The sequence below is a fragment of the Heteronotia binoei genome, chromosome 13 (genome assembly GCF_032191835.1).
Source record: "Heteronotia binoei isolate CCM8104 ecotype False Entrance Well chromosome 13, APGP_CSIRO_Hbin_v1, whole genome shotgun sequence".
In the NCBI taxonomy this organism is placed as follows: domain Eukaryota; kingdom Metazoa; phylum Chordata; class Lepidosauria; order Squamata; family Gekkonidae; genus Heteronotia; species Heteronotia binoei.
In genome coordinates, this window is record NC_083235.1 from 14,180,044 (window position 1) to 14,202,436 (window position 22,393).

General features: G+C 51.7%; 1 protein-coding gene across 2 annotated transcripts in view; it reads left to right on the forward strand.

Moving 5' to 3' along the window:
* GRIPAP1 (GRIP1 associated protein 1) overlaps positions 1-22,393 on the forward strand; it is a 125,487-nt gene that overhangs the window by 87,785 nt on the left and 15,309 nt on the right. For both annotated transcript variants that reach the window (XM_060252712.1, XM_060252713.1), the window contains 2 exons: positions 4,436-4,564; positions 6,359-6,452. In XM_060252712.1, coding sequence (XP_060108695.1) covers positions 4,436-4,564; positions 6,359-6,452 — 223 coding nt within the window. The remainder of the gene's footprint in view (positions 1-4,435; positions 4,565-6,358; positions 6,453-22,393) is intronic.

Consider the following 22,393-nt stretch of genomic DNA (forward strand, 5'->3'; position numbering starts at 1 on the left):
ATAGATGTTGTTTACCTTGACTTCCAGAAAGCTTTTGATAAAGTTCCTCATCAAAGGCTCCTTAGAAAGCTTGAGAGTCATGGAGTAAAAGGACAGGTCCTCTTGTGGATCAAAAACTGGCTGAGAAATAGGAAGCAGAGAGTGAGTATAAATGGGCAGTCTTCGCAGTGGAGGACGGTAAGCAGTGGGGTGCCGCAGGGCTCGGTACTGGGTCCCATGCTCTTTAACTTGTTCATAAATGATTTAGAGTTGGGAGTGAGCAGTGAAGTGGCCAAATTTGCGGATGACACTAAATTGTTCAGGGTGGTGAGAACCAGAGAGGATTGTGAGGAACTCCAAAGGGATCTGTTGAGGCTGGGTGAGTGGGCGTCAACGTGGCAGATGCGGTTCAATGTGGCCAAGTGCAAAGTAATGCACATTGGGGCCAAGAATCCCAGCTACAAATACAAGTTGATGGGGTGTGAACTGGCAGAGACAGACCAAGAGAGAGATCTTGGGGTCATGGTAGATAATTCACTGAAAATGTCAAGACAGTGTGCGTTTGCAATAAAAAAGGCCAACGCCATGCTGGGAATTATTAGGAAAGGAATTGAAAACAAATCAGCCAGTATCATAATGCCTCTGTATAAATCGATGGTGCGGTGTCATTTGGAGTACTGTGTGCAGTTCTGGTCGCCGCACCTCAAAAAGGATATTATAGCATTGGAGAAAGTTCAGAAAAGGGCAACTAAAATGATTAAAGGGCTGGAACACCTTCCCTATGAAGAAAGGTTGAAACGCTTAGGGCTCTTTAGCTTGGAGAAACGTCGACTGAGGGGTGACATGATAGAAGTTTACAAGATAATGCATGGGATGGAGAAAGTAGAGAAAGAAGTACTTTTCTCCCTTTCTCACAATACGAGAACTCGTGGCCATTCGATGAAATTGCTGAGCAGACAGGTTAAAACGGATAAAAGGAAGTACTTCTTCACCCAAAGGGTGATTAACATGTGGAATTCACTGCCACAGGAGGTGGTGGCGTCCACAAGCATAGCCACCTTCAAGAAGGGGTTAGATAAAAATATGGAGCAGAGGTCCATCAGTGGCTATTAGCCACAGTGTGTGTGTGTGTGTGTGTATATATATATATATATATATATATATATGTATGTGTATATATACACACACACACACACACACATATATATATATATATATATATATATATATATATATATATATATATATATATATTTGGCCACTGTGTGACACAGAATGTTGGACTGGATGGGCCATTGGCCTGATCTAACATGGCTTCTCTTATGTTCTTACGTAGCTGTCAATTAAAAGCAAGTTGAAACAAAGCTGCCTTGCGGAACTGGACAAGGTCCCGCAAGGCTCTTGCTTCTTCCAGGAGTTGGTTCCCCCAATAGGGGGCCACGATAGAGAAGGCTGTCTCCCGAGTGGTCTTCAATCTTGCCTCTCTCAGCTCAGGGATCAATAACAGGTTCCGTGTCCAGCCTTTATGTCAGATCCCGCCCTCGTAACAAATGAGTTCGACACCCCTGCTCTAGGCTGATCCTGCATTGAGCAGGGGGTTGGACTCCATGGCCTGTATGGACCTTTCCAGCACTATGATTCTATCTACAATACCGAAAACCCAGCTTCCGCCGGGGATCGAACTCAGCAGAGCTTAGGACTGCAGTACTGCAGCTTTAACGCTCTGCGCCACGGAGCTCTTTAGGCAATGGCAAACCACCCCGTTAAAAAGTCTGCGTGAAAACGTTGTGAAAGCAACGTCACCACAGAGTTGGAAACGACTGGCGCTTGCACAGGGAACCTTTCCTTTCCCCAACATGGTGCCCAGGGGCACCCCCCTCCCCCCCAAGAACCTTTCTGGCAATCGCTAAGTGTTTTTAGCCATCAAAAAGTCCAGAAAACCCCCTGCTAATGTGGCCCTGTAAACAATTTAGCAAAGCCAGTCTAAAAACCAGATAGAGAATTTTTTAAATGCCCTCATAATAATTTTTTCCACACAAATCTGTACCACAGATGGCAGCTCGCTTGCAGCTTCCTAGTTCCCATCTGATGCTTTAGGCGGCACATTTAGACCAGCTTCCTGATGCATTGTTATTATTATTTATTTATTTTGGTGGAGAGCAAATGAATGGAACAGATGCTTTTTAAGCGCAGTAGCAAGGGTGAACTTGAGAGGGATCTGGGTTTCTTAGCACTGGACCAACATTTCTTAGCCAGTTGACAGCCAGTTTGGTGTAGTGGTTAAGTGCACGGACTCTTATTTGGGAGAAACCGGGGTTGGATTCCCCAGTCCTCCACTTGCAGCTGCTGGAATGGCTTTGGGTCAGTTGTAGCTCTCATAGGAATTGTCCTTGAAAGGGCGGCTTCTAGGAGAGCTCTCTCAGCCCCACCCCAGGAGAGCCAGTTTGGTGTAGTGGTTAAGTGTGCGGACTCTTACCTTGGAGAGCCAGTTTGGTGTAGTGGTCAAGTGGGTGGACTCTTATCTGGGAGAACCGGGTTTGATTCCCCACTCCTCCACTTGCACCTGCTAGCATTTCCTTGGGTCAGCCATAGCTCTGGTAGAGGTTGTCCTTGAAAGGGCAGCTGCTGTGAGAGCCCTCTCCAGCCCCACCCACCTCACAGGGTGTCTGTTGTTGGGGAGGAAGGTAAAGGAGATTGTGAGCCGCTCTGAGACTCTTCGGAGTGGAGGGCGGGATATAAATCCAATATCTTCATCTACCTCACAGGGTGTCTGTTGTGGGGGAGGAAGGTAAAGGAGACTGTGAGCCGCTCTGAGACTCTTCGGAGTGGAGGGCGGGATATAAATCCAATATCTTCATCTACCTCACAGGGTGTCTGTTGTGGGGGAGGAAGGTAAAGGAGATTGTGAGCCACTCTGAGACTCTTCGGAGTGGAGGGCGGGATATAAATCCAATATCTTCTTCTTCCCACCTTCCTTAAGGGTGTCTGTTGAGGGGGAGGAAGGGAAAGGTGATTGTAGACCGCTCTGAGACCCTGTTCTTGAAAGGGTAGCTTCTGGGAGAGCTCTCTGAGTCCCATTCACCTCACAGGGTGTCTGTTGAGGGGGAGGAAGGGAGGAGATTGTGAGCTACTCTGAAATTCAGAGTGAAGGGCAGAATACAAATCCAATATCATCATCATCATCTTCTTAACACCTCTCCCTTGGTGAGAGCCAGTAATGCATAGCAGGGAGAGCATCAGAGTAGAACTTAGGAGATCCAGATTAGAATCCTCCGGCAGGTGACCTTGCAGCAGTCAATCGTGTTCTCAGCCTAACCTACCGAGCTGAGTAAAACGGAGGTAAGAACTCTGGAAGCGGCTGTGGGCTCCCATTGGAGAGGGAGTTAGTGTGTCAATGAAGCGACCCGGCTAGCCCAATCTTGTCAGCTCCCAGAAACACTAAGCAGGGTCAGCCCTGGTGGTGACAAGTGCCGTCCAATCGCAGTGGACCTATGGTGACACTGTAGGGTTTTCAAGGCAAGCGGTAAGCAGAGGCGGCGTGCCGTTGCCTGCCTCTGCTTCCCGACCCTGGGATTCCTCAGTCGTCTCCCATCCAAGCCTTAACCAGGGCCTACCCTGCTTAGCTTCAGAGAAGAAGAAGACCGCAGATTTGTATCCCACCCTTCTCTCTGAATCTGAGACTCTGATTCAGAGTGGCTGACAATCTCCTTTACCTTCCTCCCCTGCAACAGGCACCTTGTGAAGTGGGTGGGGCTGAGAGAGCTCTGACAGAAGCTGCCCTTTCAAGGACAACTCTGCCAGAGCTATGACTGACCCAAGACCATTCCAGCAGCTGCAAGTGGAGGAGTGGGGAATCAAACCCTGTGAGGTAGGTGGGGCTGGGAGAGCTCTCCCAGAAGCTGCCCTTTCAAGGACAGCTCTGCCAGAGCTATGGCTGACCCAAGGCCATTCCAGGAGCTGCAAGTGGAGGAGTGGGGAATCAAACCCTGTGATGTAGGTGGGGCTGAGAGAGCACTCCCAGAAGCTGCCCTTTCAAGGACAGCTCTGCGAGAGCTATGGCTAACCCAAGGCCATTCCAGCAGCTGCAAGTGGAGGAGTGGGAAATCAAACCCTGTGATGTAGGTGGGGCTGAGAGAGCTCTCCCAGAAGCTGCCCTTTCAAGGACAGCTCTGCAAGAGCTATGGCTGACCCAAGGCCATTCCAGCAGCTGCAAGTGGAGGAGTGGGGAATCGAACCCAGTTCTCCCAGATAAGAGTCCGCACACTTAACCACTACACCAAACTGGCTCTCAGAGATCTGATGAGGTCAGGCTAGCCTGGGCCATCCAGGTCAGGAGAAAGATGCTGGTATTCTAAGAGAACGGTGAGAAGTCAGGAGCACCGTCGGAGGAAACCATCACGACGATCCAGGGTCCCGATTTGGAGGCCAACCCCGCTTGTCACCTTCTCTGTTGCAGTCCACCACGGGCAGCCCCCAGTCGCAGTCGCAGCCCCCGCGGCCGGCCGACCTCTCGGACGAAGAGATCTCTGAGCTCTTCCAGCGCCTGGCTGAAGTTCAGCAGGAGAAGTGGCTGTTGGAGGAGAAGGTATTGGCGGTCAAGTCGGGCGGTAGGGCAGGGCGGGGCCTGGGTTGGGATTGGCTGGCTGGGAACGGTTTGACCCCGCGTGACTGTCGATCAGCAGTCTGAGATCACGATGACCTTCGCCTAAGGCAGAAGGACGCCATGGGGGGGGGGGCAGGTTGAAATTCCACGTCTGACACAAGAGTTTTGCCTGCTTTGATCCCACAGGGATCAGGGGAGGAGTCTCAGTGGAAGGGTAAGTTGTGAACTGTGTGGGGATCTGTCCCAAGCCCAGTTTTGCCAAGGCAAACCCAGCCAGGGTTGAAGGGTGTTGTCCCCCTCATCCCACTCCCTAATACAGGGGTGGGCAAACTGCAGTTCAGGAGCCACATGTGGCTCTTTCACACATATCGTGCGGCTTCCGAGCCCCCCTCACCCTGTTGGCCAGTTTGGAGAAACCATTGCTCTTTTTAAATCGCTTCTTTGAGCCAAGGTAGCTGGCGGTTTGGAGAATGCATTTAAAGTTAAAGTTGCTTTCTTTCCATCTCTCCATAAGAACATAAGAGAAGCCATGTTGGATCAGGCCAATGGCCCATCCAGTCCAACACTCTGTGTCACATAAGAACATAAGAGAAGCCATGTTGGATCAGGCCAATGGCCCATCCAGTCCAACACTCTGTGTCACACAGTGGCCAGAATAGCTAATAGCCACTGATGGACCTCTGCTCCATATTTTTATCCAATCCCCTCTTGAAGCTGGCTATGCTTGTGGCCGCCACCACCTTCGGTGGCAGTGAATTCCACATGTTAATCCCCCTTTGGGTGAAGAAGTACTTCCTTTTATCCGTTTTAACCTGTCTGCTCAGCAATTTCATCGAATGCCCACGAGTTCTTGTATTGTGAGAAAGGGAGAGCTTCAAAACAGCTGCTGCAGGCTCCCTCTCTCCCCATCTGTTTTCCTTCCTTCCTTCCAATATCTGATGTTCACATCTTGAAACTCTCAAACATTTATTCTCTTTTTAAAACACTTCTTCAAACCAAGATAGCTGGCGGTTTGGAGAATTCATTTACAGTTAAAGTTGCTTTCTTTCCATCTCTCCCCATCTATTTTCCTTCCTTCCTTCCTTCCTTCCTTCCTTCCTTCCTTCCTTCCTTCCTTCCTTCCTTCCTTCCTTCCTTCCTTCCTTCCTTCCTTCCTTCCTTCCTTCCTTCCTTCCTTCCTTCCGCTGATGTTCACGTCTTGGGGCTCTCAAACATCTTGACATGTATTCCGTGTGGCTCTAATGTTAAGCAAGTTTGGCCACCCCTGCCCTAATACTTCAAGTGCCTGGAAACACTTCCAAGTGCCTCAGGGCCTCTCTGGCTGGAAATGTGGCCTGAGAATCTGAAAGCAGCTGGCCTCTCTCTCCTTGGGAGGGAATCCCGGAAAGGGGACGCCACGCTCTGGGGGAGTCCAGGTTCACAGCATGGCTGTGGGCTTGAACCAGGGTCTCTGATGTGGAGCCTGCTGACACTTCTCTGGGCGCCCACCAAGCGTTTTTAGAAAGTGGGGCTTTTTGCCTAGCTAGGGTTCCAATTGGCCGATGGGGATCTGATTGGCTGCGTGGATTTTTAAAAAAACGCCACAGCACAGCCGTGCGACTGAAGGGAAGCGGCAGCGGCCATTTTGTGGTTCACTCCACCTCCTGCGGCAGCCGTTTTGCAGCGCTGCTCACCATGCTAGGGCGGAACTCCAGAGAGATCTGGCAGTGGTTGGGGACTTCTGAGCTGGGGGGTACGTGGGACTGACTGGGAGTAACACAAACCTCCTCCTTCCAGGTGAAGCACCTTGAGGTCAGCAGCGCCTCCATGGCCGAGGACCTGTGCCGGAAGAGCGCCATCATCGAGACCTACGTGATGGACAGCCGAATAGGTGAGCGGCTATTGGCGTTCGGATGGGTCAGTGCAGGGCTTTTTTTGGGGGGGGAGCAGGAACTCCTTTGCCTATTAGGCCACCCCCCCTCCCCCGATGTAGCCAATCCTCCAAGAGCTGACAGGGCTCTTTGTACAGGGCCTACTGTAAGCTCCAGGAGGATTGGCTACATCAGGGGGGGTGGCCTAATATGCAAATGAGCTCTTACTACAACAAAATCCCTGACTGCATGGATTCCAGCTGGATGTGGAAAATGATTGCGCTTTTTCTAGCAGGAGCTCCTCTGCATATTAGGTCACACCCTGCTGATGTAGCCAATCCTCCAAGAGCTGACAGGGCTCTTCGTACAGGGCGTGGCTTAATATGCAAAGGAGATCCTGCTACCAAAAAAAGCCCTGGGTCAGTGTCGTAGGCAGGGGACCAGGGAAGTTCTTTGCGGGCTGCCACCTCTCTGGTACGGGCATCCTCGGGAAGGCCCAGAGCACCCACCCCATCTCTTATGCTGACCCTTTCCCAGGAGATTGTACTTTATATGGGACCAAATCAGGCGTGAGGACCCAGGCAGAATTTGAAGGGAGGGGGTGTTTTTTGTAATTTGTGTGTGTGTGTATCTGGAAATCATGACGACCTCTGGTGATTGACCCTTACTAGGGGCAAGGGTGTGGAGAACACTGGTGAAAAATAGGCAAACGGAATCAGCAGAAGGCCTCCTGAGAGAAGAAGACTGCAGATTTATACCCCACCCTTCTCTCTGAATCAGAGACTCTGGCTTACAATCTCCTTTATCTTCTCCCCCCACAACAGAGACCCTGTGAGGTGGGTGGGGCTGAGAGAGCTCTCACGGCGGCTGCCCTTTCAAGGACAACTCCTGAGATAGCTATGGCTGACCCAAGGCCCTTCCAGCAGCTGCAAGTGGAGGAGTGGGGAATCAAACCCGGTTCTCCCAGATCAGAGTCCGCACGCTTAACCACTACACCAAACTGCCTCTCTGTACCCTAGGTGAACTGATCTCTGTACCCTAGGTCAGCGGTCCCCATCCTTCTTGGCATCAGGGACCTGTTTTGTGGAGGACATTTAGATGGAACTCTCTGTGTGGGGCAGTGATGCTCTGTGTTCTTGTTGTTTGGGGGGCACAGTGGGAAGGCTTCTGGAATTCTGGCCCCATTAGTGGACCTCCTGATGGCACCTGGTTTTTTGGTCACTGTGTGACACAGAGTGCTGGACCGGATGGGCCATTGGCCTGATCCAACATGGCTTCTCTTATGTTCTAAATCAGTTGGATGAGCTGCAGTTTCCGCTTCCGTCTGATGCAGGGGGGTGCAGGTGCGAGATAAGGTGAGATTGGTTCCTGTTGCATCCAGGAAAATTTGTGGTGGAACTCGCACTTGTGGTCACTTCCTGGGTCTCAGAACATCTGTCACAGGGCTTTGGTCCACGGCAACCTTTGGGTCTGATGTCATTTGTCCTCGACTCACAACAATTACAGATATCTGGATGGCATGGACTGAGGGGACTTCTGCCAGTTTGGTGTTGTGAGGACCTAAGAGAGAACCAGTTTGGTGTAGTGGTTAAGTGCGTGGACTCTTATCTGACAGAACCGGGTTTGATTCCCCACTCCTCTACTTGCACCTGCTGGAATGGCCTTGGGTCAGCCATAGCTATCACAGGAGTTGTCCTTGAAAGGGCAGCTGCCGTGAGAGCTCTCTCAGCCCCACCCAACTCACAGAGTGTCTGTTATGGGGGGAGAAAATACAGGAGATTGTAATCCGCTTTCTGATTCAGAGAGAAGGGCGGGGTATAAATCTGTGGTCTTCTTCTTCTGCATGTCAGGTTCGAACTGCCAGTGACCTACTTTCATGCTCTTTTTGTGAGGACCTAAGAGAAAATGGAGAGGAAGGGGAATTTGTAATGCCAATGAGCATTCTGGCTAGCTTTTGTTTTACGTTCTCATTCGAAATGTGATGGAAGCAGGAAACATGGGGGAAAGCCTGCCGTATAAGAAGAAGGCTGTTGGGCCCACGCAGTGTTGGTTCTCCGATCGTTTGCTTCTTTATTATTGTGCTCCTTTGCTCCGTCTTCCATAGAGCAGGGGTGTCGAACTCATTTGTTCTGAGGGCCAGATCTGACATAAATGAGACCTTGTCCGGCCAGGCCACGTTGGACCGGGCCGTGTGTGTTTATATTTAAGATTATGTGACAGAGATCTAAACTTTATAAAGGACACAGACAAACCTAAAAATTAATCATGCTTAAAGCATTAGCGCTCGTTGGTCTTGAAGGGGCTTTCTTTGTATTTCTCTCACGGGGTCCTGGGAACTAGACAAAGGAAGCTCTGGCTCTTTTCTTCCTCCCCCAGGGGAAGAGAGACTTGGCTCAGTAGCTCTGCTGTGCAATTGAGAGGGCCTGGCAAAGCAAGCTCTGCCTCCCCCCACCCCCCCTTCCTCCCCAAGGGAGGAGCCTCATCTAATGGAGAAAATAGAGGTTTTGCTGTCTAGCTCCTGTGCGACTGAGCAAGCCTGGCAAAGCAAGCTGTGATGCAGAAGGAAGCGAGAGGGAAGGAGAAGGAAGCAGATGACAGTCAGTTGCTTGGGGGCCTGATTTGGCCCCCAGGCTGCATGTTTGACACCCCTGCCATAAAATGTTACAGTCTGTCAGGGAATCCCAGACATAGGCACAGAGGGGCACAGGGCTTTAACGGGGCCCCTTGTTGCTTCTGGTTGGTTTTAATATGGCTTCTGCACATTCTGTACCGAGAGCCAGTGTGGTGTTACGGTTAGAGGGCTGGGCCAGGAACCGGGAGATCCAGGTTCAAATTCCTGCTCTGCCGTAGAGGCTTGCTGGGTGACCTTGAGCCAGTCACACAGTCAGCGTAATCTGCCTCACAGGGTTGCCTTGAAGTCAAAACAGAGGAGGGAAAAGTTATGTCAGCCACTTTGGGTCTCCATTGGGGAGAAAGGTGAGGGTGCAGCAGCGCCGGACTCTAATCGGGAGAGCTGGCTTTGATTGCCCTCTTCTCCTCCACATGCAGCCTGCTGGGTGACCTTGGGTCGATCCCTTTCCTCTCAGAGCTGTTCTGCTCAAGAACAGTTCTCTCAGAGCGCTCTCAGCCCCGCTGACCTCACAAGGCATCTGTTGCGGGGAGAAGCAGGGAAGGTGATCGTAAGCCGCTCTGAGATTCCGAGTGAAGAACAGGGTATCAGTCCAACACTGCCGCTGCTTCCTTCTCCCCCGAGAGAATGTGAATCCTGCAACCCGTGTGAATTATGCCAATAATCAGGGGTGGAATTCTAGCAGGAGCTCCTTTGCTTATTAGGCCACACACCCCTGGTGTAGCCAATCCTCCAAGAGCTTACAAAAAAGAGCCTTGTAAACTCTTGGAGGATTGGCTACGTCAGGGGTGTGTGGCCTAATATGCAAAGGAGCTCCTGCTAGCATCCCACCCCTGGGCCCAGACGCCCCTGATGTAGCCAATCCCCCACGAGCTTACAAAAAAGAGCCTTGTAAGCTCTTGAAGGATTGCCTACATCAGGGCTGTGTGGCCTAATATGCAAAGGAGCTCCTGCTAGAATTCCACCTCTGCCAATAACAATGTTTTTCATATATCGATTTTCTTTCCTCATGAGGAAGGGCAGGGAAGTACAACGCCGTGAAGGTCCAATTCTTGACCTCCAACAATCCTCTGTGCCCCACTCCCCTGAGATACTGCCTCGCTGCGGCAATCCAAGCAAACTTCGAGATTGTAATACTTAAATAGAAGCCAAGATTCCCAGAGCGCCCAAGTCCATGCTGGTGCATTACAGCAGCAAAATCGAGATCTGCTCAGAGCCGTGGTCTAGTCCTCGGGCAATAGGATGGGCCCTGGCTCGAGTTCAGCTCTAGCTGCAGGGCTCTTCGTTCTGCCATAAGGAACTGCCGCTGTTCTTAAGCCTGGGGAGAGAGAAGAGCTGAATATTAGCGGGAGTCCCAGAGAGGCTGGCCATTGCTTTTTCAGCCCTTGTTTTTCATACCGCCACGAAACGCGCCTTCCGCAACCAGGGCAGTTTCTGCTGCCAAGCAAGAAGGAAGGTGTTTATCTCATTCATTTCCACCAGTGTTCCCTCTCAGCTGAGTTAGCGTGAGCTAGCTCACAGATTTTTACCCTCCAGCTCACACCTTTTTGTCTTAGCTCAGGAAGGATGGCCCCAGAGCACAATAATTTATGCAGGAGCTCACAACTTTAAGGCCAGTCGCTCCCAAGACTCTGCAGCTTAGAGGGAAGATTGAAGAAGAAGAATTGCAGATTAATACCCCGTCCTTCTCTCTGAATCAGAGACTCAGAGCGGCTTACAGTCTCCTATATCAGGGGTGGCCAGTGGTAGCACTCCAGATGTTTTTTGCCTACAACTCCCATCAGCCCCAGCCAGCATGGCCAATGGCTGGGGCTGATGTGAGTTGTAGGCAAAAAACATCTGGAGAGCTACCGTTGGCCATCTCTGTCCTATATCTTCTCCCCCCACAACAGACACCCTGTGAGGTGGGTGAGGTTCTCACAGCAGTTGCCCTTTCAAGGACAACCTCTGCCAGAGCTATGACTGATCTAAGGCCATTCCAGCAGCTGCAAGTGGAGAAGTGGGGAATGAAACTCGGTTCTCCCAGATAAGAGTCCACGCACTTCACCACTGCACCAAACTGGCTCTCTCTCTCTGGCTTTCTCTTGGGACCCCAAGCGGCCTACGCTGTCCTCTTTCTCCTCCTCTATCTTCACAACAACCCTGTGAGGTTAGTCAGGCTGAGAGGACTGCAATCGGGCGAAAGTAACCCAATGAGCTTCCGTGACACAAACAGAGATTTGAACCCAGGCCTCCCAGCTACTAACCTGACTCTCTCAACCACTATACCGCACTGGTTCTGAAGTAAGGTTGCCAGATTCCCCCCTGGCCACCAGCAAGGGGTTGGGAGCTAGCGTCACCAACTCCAGTTTGGGAATCTCCTGGAGAACCTAAGAGAAGCCTTGTTGGATCAGGCCAATGGCCCATCCAGTCCAACACTCTGGGTCACACAGTGGTCAAATAAAACCCAAGTGCTATCAGGAGGCTTACAATTTTAATGTCAGTAGCTCACAAAGATTTGGGGAAGGAGCCTGGGGTTGGACAGGGACTTCAGTGAGGTTCACTGCTGAAGAGTCCACCCTCCAAAACAGCCATTTTCTCCCGGGAAACTGACCTCTGGAATCTGGAGGTGAGCTGTACTTCCAGGCAGGCCTGTAGCTACAGGAGGGGCCTGTGGGGGCCCTGCCCCTGACTCAGGTTCCTGCTCATGAGTACCCCTTCCATGGAATTGAAATGACAGAGGGGCAGCCCCTGGCCTCTCCGCTTTTGCCCCTGTGGCCCCTCAAGCAGATATGATCGCCATCTGAAGGGCTGTCCTATAGAGGAGGGTGTGGAATTGTCTTCTGTGGCCCCGGAAGGTAGGACCAGAACCAACGGGTTGAAATTAAATCAAAAGAGTTTCCGGCTCAACATTAGGAATAACTTCCTGACTGTTAGAACGATTCCTCAGTGGAACAGGCTTCCTCGGGAGGCGGTGGGCTCTCCTTCCTTGGAGGGTTTTAAACAGACTAGATGGCCATCTGACAGCAATGAGGATCCTGTACATTTAGGGGGAGGTGTTTGTGAGTTTCCTGCATTGTGCCGGGAGGTGGACTAGATGACTCTGGAGGTCCCTTCCAACTCTGTGATTCTGTGACAGCGGCAGGGGTGGGTGGGTGAGAGGGAAGGTAGGTAGATAGGTAGGTAGGTCAGGGACCCTGAATCAGATGACCTGAGTTGCATCAGGGGAGGGGAGATGCTAAGTGCCCCCCTTAACTTTTTAACGTGCCCTCCCAACTTTTAAAATCCTGGCTATGGGCCTGATTCCAGAGGATCTCCAGGTCCCACCTGGAGGCTGGCATCCCTCCTCTCAAAGCTGCCGAGCTTTCGGCAAAGAAGCCCTGAGGCGTTCCGTCGGCCTAGAGGACGGAAGCTGCGCGCCAGAGGTGGAACGGGGCGGGGGAAGGGAAGGAATCGTTTGCTGAGCCATGCGGAGCAAAGAGCCCCGGGGGGAGCTCACTCAGCACCGGGCTCCTGACCTCGAAAGGCACCAAGCTGGAAGGCCGGATGGCGGTCGGTCAACTTTTTGCTCTCGGTGCAGGAAAGCTCAGCAAATCTTCAGGCGAGTCAACTGGAGCAAGAGGCTGGGACGCCGGGACGCGAGGGAACTTAGCTGTCCAGTCATATTCCCGCCTGCGCGTTCTTCCTGATCAGCCTCCACCACATCAGTCCTGATGCAGTATAACAGGGGTGGCCAACGGTAGCTCTGCAGATGTTTTTTTTGCCTATAGCTTCCATCAACCCCAGCCATTGGCCATGCTGGCTGGGACTGATGGGAGTTGTAGGCAAAAAACATCTGGAGAGCTACCGTTGGCCACCCCTGCAGTATAAGAAACGGGGGGGGGGGGGTCTCCCATGCTCAGCTTGCTTCCCCCTATCTCCGCACCAGCTTGGAGCCCCCTCCTTTAGTCTCCAAGGCCTTACTGGACTCAGAGCTCTTAACAAATATGTTATTAGTGCCTCGGACTTTGAAAATAAAGAAACTGGACAGGTAAACTGATATTCCACGGACCAAAATGATAGTTCCTCAACTCCTATCCTATAGATTTATTTTAAAAGTCCACTGCGTGGATAATTGATGCCGAATCCCAACAGCCTATGAGATGCTTGCAGCGTGCTTTTCGTTCACTATATTTGTATAGCGATATTAATATTAGCCATTCGTATTTAGATCGGCATAGATATTTTGTCATGTAAACTCTTTGGTCGCTGAATATGCACTGCAAAAGAAAAGAGAATGTTTTGGTATCTGTGTATAAAAGTGACATCAAAATACAACCCTTTTTTTTTTTTAAAGCACCAGTCTCTCTAGGATAACGTTCTCGTGTTCCTTGGATGGCTTTGCCTTTGTCTCATCCCCCATTTGCGGCTCTGCCAGTTCGTTGGCCGACCACTTTGAGCCACCCCGGGATCGAAAGCCCAGAGCCCATGGGCGCAGCCTGGCGGGGATGCCAAACTGGGGAGGGGGCAGTGTGGACGGGGAGCCTGAACGGGGCGGGGGACGGCCTTCCACACAGAATCACGCCGCGGGCAGGGAACAGGAGCCGGTTATAAATAGCCTGCCCGGGGTCGCTTTTTGCCTCCGCTTGGCAACGCGCAGCCCAGCCGGTGAATATTTCATGAACGCTAAAAATACCATCCTCCTCCTTCTCCTGCCTCTTGCACGGCTTCCTTCTACCTCTGCCTGTCATAGTCTGATTTGCCCTCCAAATTCTTTGGAAACCAAATCCGTTAGCCTTTTTCTCCAACCACTTCGTCGTCCTGCCCCAAGAGTCGCCTGTTGTGTCTCTGTGTGTGACAAACCCCCCTTTCTCTCTCTTAAATTAAGCAGGGTGCACATCTGAGCTTCGTATTTGCCATGCACAGTGACGATTCACTTTTCGTTAGGGTTCCCCCCCCCCCCCTCCGGGAACACGGTGGAGCAGAGCTTTGGAACCTCTTTGTGGAAACAAAATCCCCCCCCCAAAAAATGTTTAAAAGTTCATGAGGGGTGCGTTTCTCCTTCATTTCCCTCTTGAGAGTTCCAACGTCTTTTTTTTCCGAGGGGGGGAGGGAGCCCTGCTTTTCACAGTGGATGAATTGCACATCTGCTCTTCTGCATGAGTGTCCAGGATATCCTACGCTCGCCTGTAGAAAGGGAGCAGTGAAAGGGAGACGCAAGCCTACAGCTGAGCAGTTAGAGAGATGCGACAGCTGCGGGACCCATGTGGTGCTGGCACCTCAGCAGCTTTTTGGGAGGCTGCAGCTTTAAGGGGTGCTTTGAGGTGGCGTGCGGTCCACTGGGGGCGGAGCTTGGAGGCTACTGGGATTCCTGATAGGTGAACAGGAGCGGATATGCAAATAGAGGTTTCGTGCAGCGGTCCGGTAACTGATGTGTGCGTCGATGCCCTTTCAAAACTTGTTGTCAAGCAAACTGGGGATCTGCCCTGTCTGTGTATTAGTTAACCTAATACATGGCAGGGGAGGTGTTCAGTTCTGTCCAGTTGCATCAGACTATCGGTGACCCTATGAATCTGTGTCCCCCAAAACATCCTCTCTCAATCCATCTCATCCTGGGTCTCTTTTTCCTGCTGCCCCTTTGCATATTAGGCCACCCACCCCCTGATGTAGCCAATCCTCCAAGAGCTTACAGGGCTCTTAGTACAGAGCTTACTGTAAGCTCCAAGAGGATTGGCTGCATCTGGGTGTGTGTGGCCTAATATGCAACGGAGTTCCTGCTACGAAAGAAGCCCTGCATGTCGGTCGGTCAGACTAGATCTCTCTCTCTCTCTCTCTCTTTTGTGTGATCACTCTAATTCAAATACACAATTCTGGAACCGCTTGTCAAATTCATATTTTTGAAAAAGAAAAAGAAAGCCATTTCCCAGCTCATGTTCAGGCAGCGTTTGAAGAGATCGCTTAGAAGAGAGGAATAAGATTTCTGGCGTTTGCAGGTGGAAGAGACCAGAATAGGATTTCCAGTGATTAAGCAGCAGGATTCCAGTCCCCTCTGTCGGGCTTTGCTTATCCCTGCAACTCAGTGAAACGCTCACATTTACATGGTAATGCACAGGTTTTTTGTGTGTTTTTTTAAAAACGCAAGTATGCCAGTTTGCGCAAATGATGCAGTTGCAGAAGGGTGCAGAATTTTAATTTGCAAACTGGTGAGCAGGCATTATGCCATTCAAGGGTAGCCTGGAGGTTCGAATTCAGATCGGTGATTGGAGCAAGATGGCACAGGTCGCTGGGAAAGAGGACAGCTGTACGATGCCAGGTCTGAGCTCGCACCGGGCGTCGCATGTCGATGCGCAGGGAGGCCAGGCAGTTTGCATTTCCTGGTTGGAAGAGTTGACACTGGGAGAGAGGCTTCCTGGCTGCTTTCCACAGCCGGGGAAGAGCGGAGAGTGCGTGCGCGAGGCAGGCGCGTTCAAAGACAAAGTACAGAAGGATTTCGGTCTTGAGAGACAGCCTGGCTGATGAGGGCTGAAGTCCTGGAGCAGGGAGAGCAGGCCGGATCGATCGAAATGTCGCAGTCGCTCTGGCCCGGTGTCACTCCGGGGAATCGAGAAGAGCAAATTGCAGCGGACGGCCACCGGAGGGGGCGGATGGGTGGACACGTGGGCCTTTCCCACAGCATGGCCTGTGTCAGGACCCCAAGAGCTCTCCAGCTCAGCCCTTTGCGAACCCCAGTCTGATCGCTGGAGACAGCGCCAGAGTGTACACTTCAGGCTCCTCTGCTTGGCATGCTTTAAAGTGGGAAGGGGCAGACATGGAAGTAGTGGCGGACTTCACATTTCTGGGATCCAAGATCACTGCAGATGGTGACTGTAGCCATAACATTAAAAGACGTTTGCTCCTTGGGAGGACAGCTATGGCGAACCTGGGCAGTATAATAAAAAGTGGAGACATCACCCTGCCAACAAAAGTCCGTATAGTTAAAGCGATGGTATTCCCAGTAGTAATGTATGGCTGTGAGAGCTGAACCATAAGGAAGGCCGAGCGCAGAAGAATAGATGCTTTTGAGCTGTGGTGCTGGAGAAGAATCTTGAGAGTCCCTTGGACTGCAAGAAGATCCAATCAGTCAGCCCTAAGGGAAATCAATCCAGACTGTTCCCTGGAAGGTCAGGTGCTGAAGCTGAAGCTCAGATACTTTGGCCACCAAATGAGAAGGGAGCACTCACTGGAGAAGATCCTGATGCTGGGAAAACAGAAGGCAAAAGAAGAAGGGGCCGGCAAAAGAGGAGATTGTCACGTTCTCAGGGTGCAGGCAGGCAGGCAGGAGTCCAAAGCCAGTCCAAGGTCAAAGTCCAGGAAGTCAAGCAGGAGCCAAGTCACCAATGCAGAATCACAAACCAGAATCAGAAGTCAATGTCCAAAAGCCAAAAGGTCAGGGTGCCAAAGAAATCAAGCAGGTCAGGATCAGGTCTCTACTGTGAACGGCAGCTGCGGGTCTGGGTAACGCAGGAGCGGCTCAATGCTGAAGCAGGTTTTCAGGGTGGTGAAGCCGTGGTCTGCCTCTGGAGTCCAGTGAAATGGCTCTTTGGGCCGGAGGAGTTGGGTCAGAGGAATGGTTACATCGGCATAGGCAGCGATGAACTGGTGGTAATAATTGGAAAAGCCAAAGAATTGCTGTACGTCCTTGCGGTTCCGTGGCGTCTGCCAGGTCAGGACCGCCTTGACTTTGTTCGGGTCCATCCGAGTCCCATGGGGTGAGACGATGTGGCCAAGGAACTTGACTGCTGTTAAGTCGAAGGCACACTTCTCTAGCTTGGCGTGGAGACCATGCTCGTGCAGGCGTTGCAGGACCTGGCAGATGTGCCCTGCGTGTTGGGCGGGGCTTTGGGAATAAATTAAAATGTCATCTAAATAAATGATCACAAAGCGGTCGAGCAGTCGCGGAAGATGTCGTTCATCAGCCTTTGGAAGACAGTGGGGGCATTGGTCAGGTCAAAGGGCATCACGAGATACTCGTACTGGCCATAGCGGGTCCTGAAAGCCATCTTCCATTCGTCTCTTGCGCGGATCCGCACCAAGTTGTACGCGCCCCGGAGGTCCAGCTTGGTATAGACCTGGGTCCCCTTAAGGCTATCCAGTCGTTCTGGGATCAGTGGCAAAGGGTAGTGGTCCCAGACGGTGATCTTGTTCAGGGCTCGATAGTCATTGCAGGGCCGGAGCTCGCCGCCTTTCTTCTTGACAAAGAGAACAGTGGCAGACAGCGGGGACATGGATGGCCGGATGAAACCCCGTTCCAGATTTTTGGCGAGGAAGTCCCGCAGGGCTGCTAGCTCCGGTTCGAACATGGGATAGAGCCGCTCCATGGTCAGGGGTGCCCCTGGTACCAAATTGATGGCGCAGTCATAAGGCCGGTGCGGGGGGAGTTGGTCAGCCCCCTTTTCCTCCAAGACATCGGCAAAGTCTGTGTAGCCCGGGGGAAGTAGAGGACCAGCTGCTGGGGCGGCGGCAGCCAGGGTGGCCAACCGGGCCTGGTGAGGACAAGGGTCCTTGAAGCTCATCTTTCCCTGTGCCCAGTCCACAAGGGGGTTGTGCTTTATGAGCCGGGAGAGTCCCAGAATGAGGGGAAAGCGGGGCATGTGAGCAACATCAAATTGTACTTGCTCGTGATGGTGTTGGATCTGGAGCGTGACCGGGTGGGTCTCCTGGGTCACCGGAGCAGAGGAGGCGCCCGTTGATGGCTTTGACCAGGGTCGGGGTGTCTTTGTCCTGCACTGAGATCTGGTGTTGCTTCACAAAGGCCACGTCGACGAAGCAGCAGGCTGCCCCGGAGTCGACCATGGCGTAAACAGCCAACACCCGTCTGGCAAGCTGAGTGTGACTGGTATGGGGAACGGGCCCTGGCCAGTAATGTAAGGTTCAGGGGACCTGGCTAGGTGCCCCAAGTTGGGGGGTCCACTCAGACTTGGGGTTGGTCTTTTACTGGTGGCAGTGGCACAGTACTGGGCTGGGTGCGCTTGGCGGGGCAGCCGGAGGAGAAGTGCCCTGCCCCTCCACAGTACAGGCAGAGATTTTGTGAGCGGCGCCGTGCTTTTTCCTCAGGGGTGAGCCACGGCCATGCAGCCCCGAGTTTTATAGGCTCGGGGTCGTCAGTCCTGGGGCTGATGTGCTTCAGGGTTGGCACCGTTGCTGGGCGGCGAGGCAGCTGAGAGGGATGCTGCTGCAAGCTTGGCGGCGGCTTTCCAGGCAGCCATTGATGCGGAGACACAGCGTGATTAGACCTTGCAACGTGGCCGGTCGGTCTACTCGTGCCAGCTCATCAAGGACTTCGTCAGCCAGCCCCTCCGTATCCTGGTCCATGAAGGCAACCTCGTTCCAGGCCAGGTCTTGGGCCAGAAGCTTGAACTCAGTGGAGTCCTGGGAAACCGAATCTCTACCCTGCTTCAGGGTCCGGATCTTCCGATTGGCGCTGGCTGCTAGCTTGGGGTTAGCAAAAGCTACTGCCATATGATCCAGGAAGCCCTGTTAGTCAGTCAGCAGGGGCGATGGGGCTATAAGCAAGGGGGTAGCCCATTTAGCTGCCTGCCCCTTTAAGAGGCTGACAATGAAGCATATCTTGGTCTTGTCATTAGGGATGTCTCTGGCATGCAATTCAATATACAGTTTGCACTGTGCCAAGAATGCAGGAAATTCCTCCACCTTCCCAGCGAACTTCTCTGGGAGAAGCACCGGGCATTTGGGTGGGGCAGCGACAGTGGCTTGCAGCTGCTGCTGCTGTTGCAGAGAAGCCACCATTTGGGTGAGGTGCTGCACCTGCATAAGCAAGGCTGCTAGCTGCCCAGAGCCTCTGCTTGCCTCCTCATCCATCTTGTGGAGTGAATGTGTAGGTAGAAGCAATCTGTCATGTTCTCAGGGGGCAGGCAGGCAGGCAGGAGTCCAAAGCCAGTCCAAGGTCAAAGTCCAGGAAGCCAAGCAGAAGCCAGGTCATCAATGCAGAATCACAAACTGGAATCAGAAGTCAATGTCCAGAAGCCAAAAGCTCAGGGTGCCAAGGAAATCAAGCAGGTCAGGATCAGGAAGGAGCATGGATGCAAGCCAGAGAATAGACTTGTTGCTTCCACAAGGTTACCAGGTCCTGGGTGGGAGCTATATGGGAGTCTCAATCAGCCTGCTCCATGGGTGGCAGTGACTCTGCTAGAATTCAGGGCTGAGAGATCTGAAGCATCGGCGTGTCTCATGTCTTCACTCTGAAAGTTCTTTCCGAAGCCTGCTTCGAACTCTTGAGATGAGAGGAGGAGAGCTTGGAGGAGATTGATGGTCAACAGCTGACACTTGTGCCTGGAGAGTGATTGATGGGCCAGCTGCTGTTTGTTCAGCTGAGGAACTGGCTGGCAACTCTTCCAGGTCTGTTAACCCTTCTAGCTCCTCCTCGTCAGGGCTCATGACAGAGATGGCTGGACAGCGTAACTGATGTAACAAACACGAATTTGAGCAGATGGTGGAAGACAGAAGGGCCTGGCGTGACTTTGTCCATGGGGTCGCAAAGAGTCAGACTTGGCTGTGTGACTGAACAACAACAACAAAGTGGGAAGGACTGCATTAGTAGCCAGGGTACTTCCCACTAGAGGTGGTTTTCTGAAACGAAGAGGGGCTCAGAGAGGCTTAATGGCTTCTGATTTCAGGGCCTGGAGCAGTTGAGCCTGTAGGAGGAATCGGGTAGATCTGAGCGCTGCTTGGCAGAATATGGCTGGTCTCTCAAATCCCAATAGCATGATTCAAGGGTTGGAACCCTTTCCCTATGAAGAAAGGTTAAAGCGCTTGGAGAAACGTCGACTGAAGGGTGGCGTGATAGAAGTTTAGAAGATTCTGCATGGGATAGAGAAGGTAGAGAAATCAGTACTTTTCTCCCTTTCTCACAGTGCGAGAACTCGTGGTCACTCCATGAAATTGCTCAGCAGTTGGGTTAGAACAGATAAAAGGAAGTTCTTCACCCAAAGGGTGATTAATTCATGGACTTCACTGCCACAGGTGGTGGTGGCAGCTACAAGCATAGGCAGCTTCAAGGGGGGACTGGATAAACATCTGGAGCAGAGGTCCATCAGTGGCTCTTAGCCACAAGATATAGATGGAACTCCCTGTCGTTTGTTCGTTCGATTTTAATACAGTCAACGACAAGCACAAATCAGAAAGAATTTACTAAAGCTAAAATACTTACAAAATATTCAAATATTGCAGTACGAACAGCAGGAAATAGGGTATATAAAATAGCAAAATTTGGCTTCGGGACATAATATAGCATTGCGAATTTTACATGCAATTGCAAAAAGCTTTGCACAAGGATCTGTAATCTGTGGGTTCACTCCCATAAGAAGCTTCCTAGTGATCTCCAAATTAGAAAGATTGAAATGGCCCTGAAATCTACTTATTGAGGGACTATCTCCTGGTAAAATCGGCCACAGCATATTGTTGGAACTCCCTGTCTGGGGAAAGTGATGCTCTGTATTCTTGGTGCTTGCGGGGAGGCAACAGTGGAGGGCTTCTAGTGTCCTGGCCCCACTGGTGGGCCTCCTGATGGAACCTGATTTTTTGGCCACTGTGTGACACAGAGTGTTGGACTGGATGGCCTGATCAGGGCTTTTTTTTTTGTAGCAGGAACTCTTTTGCATATTATGCCATACGCCTCCTGTTGCAGCCAATCCTCCTGGAGTTTACAGTATGCTCTATACTAAGAGCCCTCTAAGCTCTTGGAGGATTGGCTGCATCAGGGGCATGTTGCCTAATATGCAAAGGAGTTCCTGCTACAAAAGAAGCCCTGGGCCTGATCCAACTTGGCTTCTCTTATGTTGTGTTTTAATGAGTCCCCCTTCCCATGCAGGACACTGGCTAGTGGGCATCCCATCCTGCAGCCCACCTGAATGTCCCGCTGCCTAACCATTGTGTCTTTCTCTCCTGGCCCCAGATGGGTAGAGCTCAGTCGGTGCAGTGAGGAGAAAACACTCTGCACGAGCTCAGAGTTGCTGATTTCCGCCCACGTCCTAAGCATTTAATTTCTTACAGCAACATACTTAAGTCAGCCACGGGGGAGTTTCATACCTTTTTATGGACGTATAGAAAAGGTGACCCTGATTAATGTAGGAGGATTTTAAAAAAATGTTTAAGTTAAACACTTAAAGCATGGCTCCAGGGATTTCTTCCTTGTCGGTTTTTTCCCCTTCTTCTCATATACTGGAGGAGCAGCCAATTTTTCTTCTTTTTTTCCCGCGGGTGCCTGCTGTTGATACCGACATCCATAATCTGGAAAACGGAAAGAACTCTCCCCACCCCCTTCTCTCTCTCTTTTTGCCCCCCCCCCTCCAGATTGATTTGATTCGGGAACTGATGAATCATCAAATAAAACTCGTCAGGTTTATTGAATCGAGGGGCTGCCACGCTTTCTCGCTTCTATCTCTCTCTTTCCTAGTCGTGCAGCCACCCGGATTCTCCCTCCGCTGCCAGCCCCCTACTTGTCTAGACCCTTGAAATGGAGAGCTAAAGCCATTGTTTTGGGACCCATGTGGCGCAACCCACAGAGTCTGTGCTTGCCCTCCCGGTGGAATTGGCCGAGCCGTTGGATGACTTGTTCTAGCAGAGGGGAAGGGGGGAATCTAATTTAATTTCTTTCCCCCTGTTTCCCCCCCCCCTTTTTTGAGCCTATTTTCCTCAGGTGGGGGCGGAGGAAAGGCTGGTGCCGTTATCTCTCTCCCACTGCGTTGCTAATTTCACGGCTGAGCGGTTCCTCAGCCTTCCTACAGGGAAAAGACCCCAAACTTACATCAGCCCCCTGAAGAGATGAGATCTATTCAGGGCTTTGGGAGAGGGGAGTGGTGGGTAATGGTTAGCGGGCGGAGGGCTGTCCAGATACTTCCCTCACCAGAGGTGATAGAGCACCGGCTTTCCTAGATGGGGAGAGCCTAGGGTGGGAGGAAGTTGGCGCCGCTGTGGTCATCTGGTTTATTTCTGCTAAAATGCAACACAGAACCAACATGAAGACATGTGTCGAATGAAGAGATCTGTCCCGCACAAAATGCATCCTCAAGTCTGATTGTTGGGGGTGGAGCCTAAAACGGAGCAAAAGTGTTTGCAGGGTACCTCTTGCCCCGGCGCCAATATGAACTGAGAACGCTGCTTCCCACCCACACTCTGAATTGGCTTCACGGTATCGCCATATAGCCAAGCCTGATTGGCTGTGTGGCACCGTGATGGGTGTTATGCCATCTCTGATTGGTCAAGAACACCCAGAGAAGGAGGGCATTCATCACCAGTCTAACATCTGCCGAGGAAGGGACCCAAAGTAGGAAGATTTTGACATGCGAGATGGTTTCTAAGTAGGGTTGCCACCTAAGC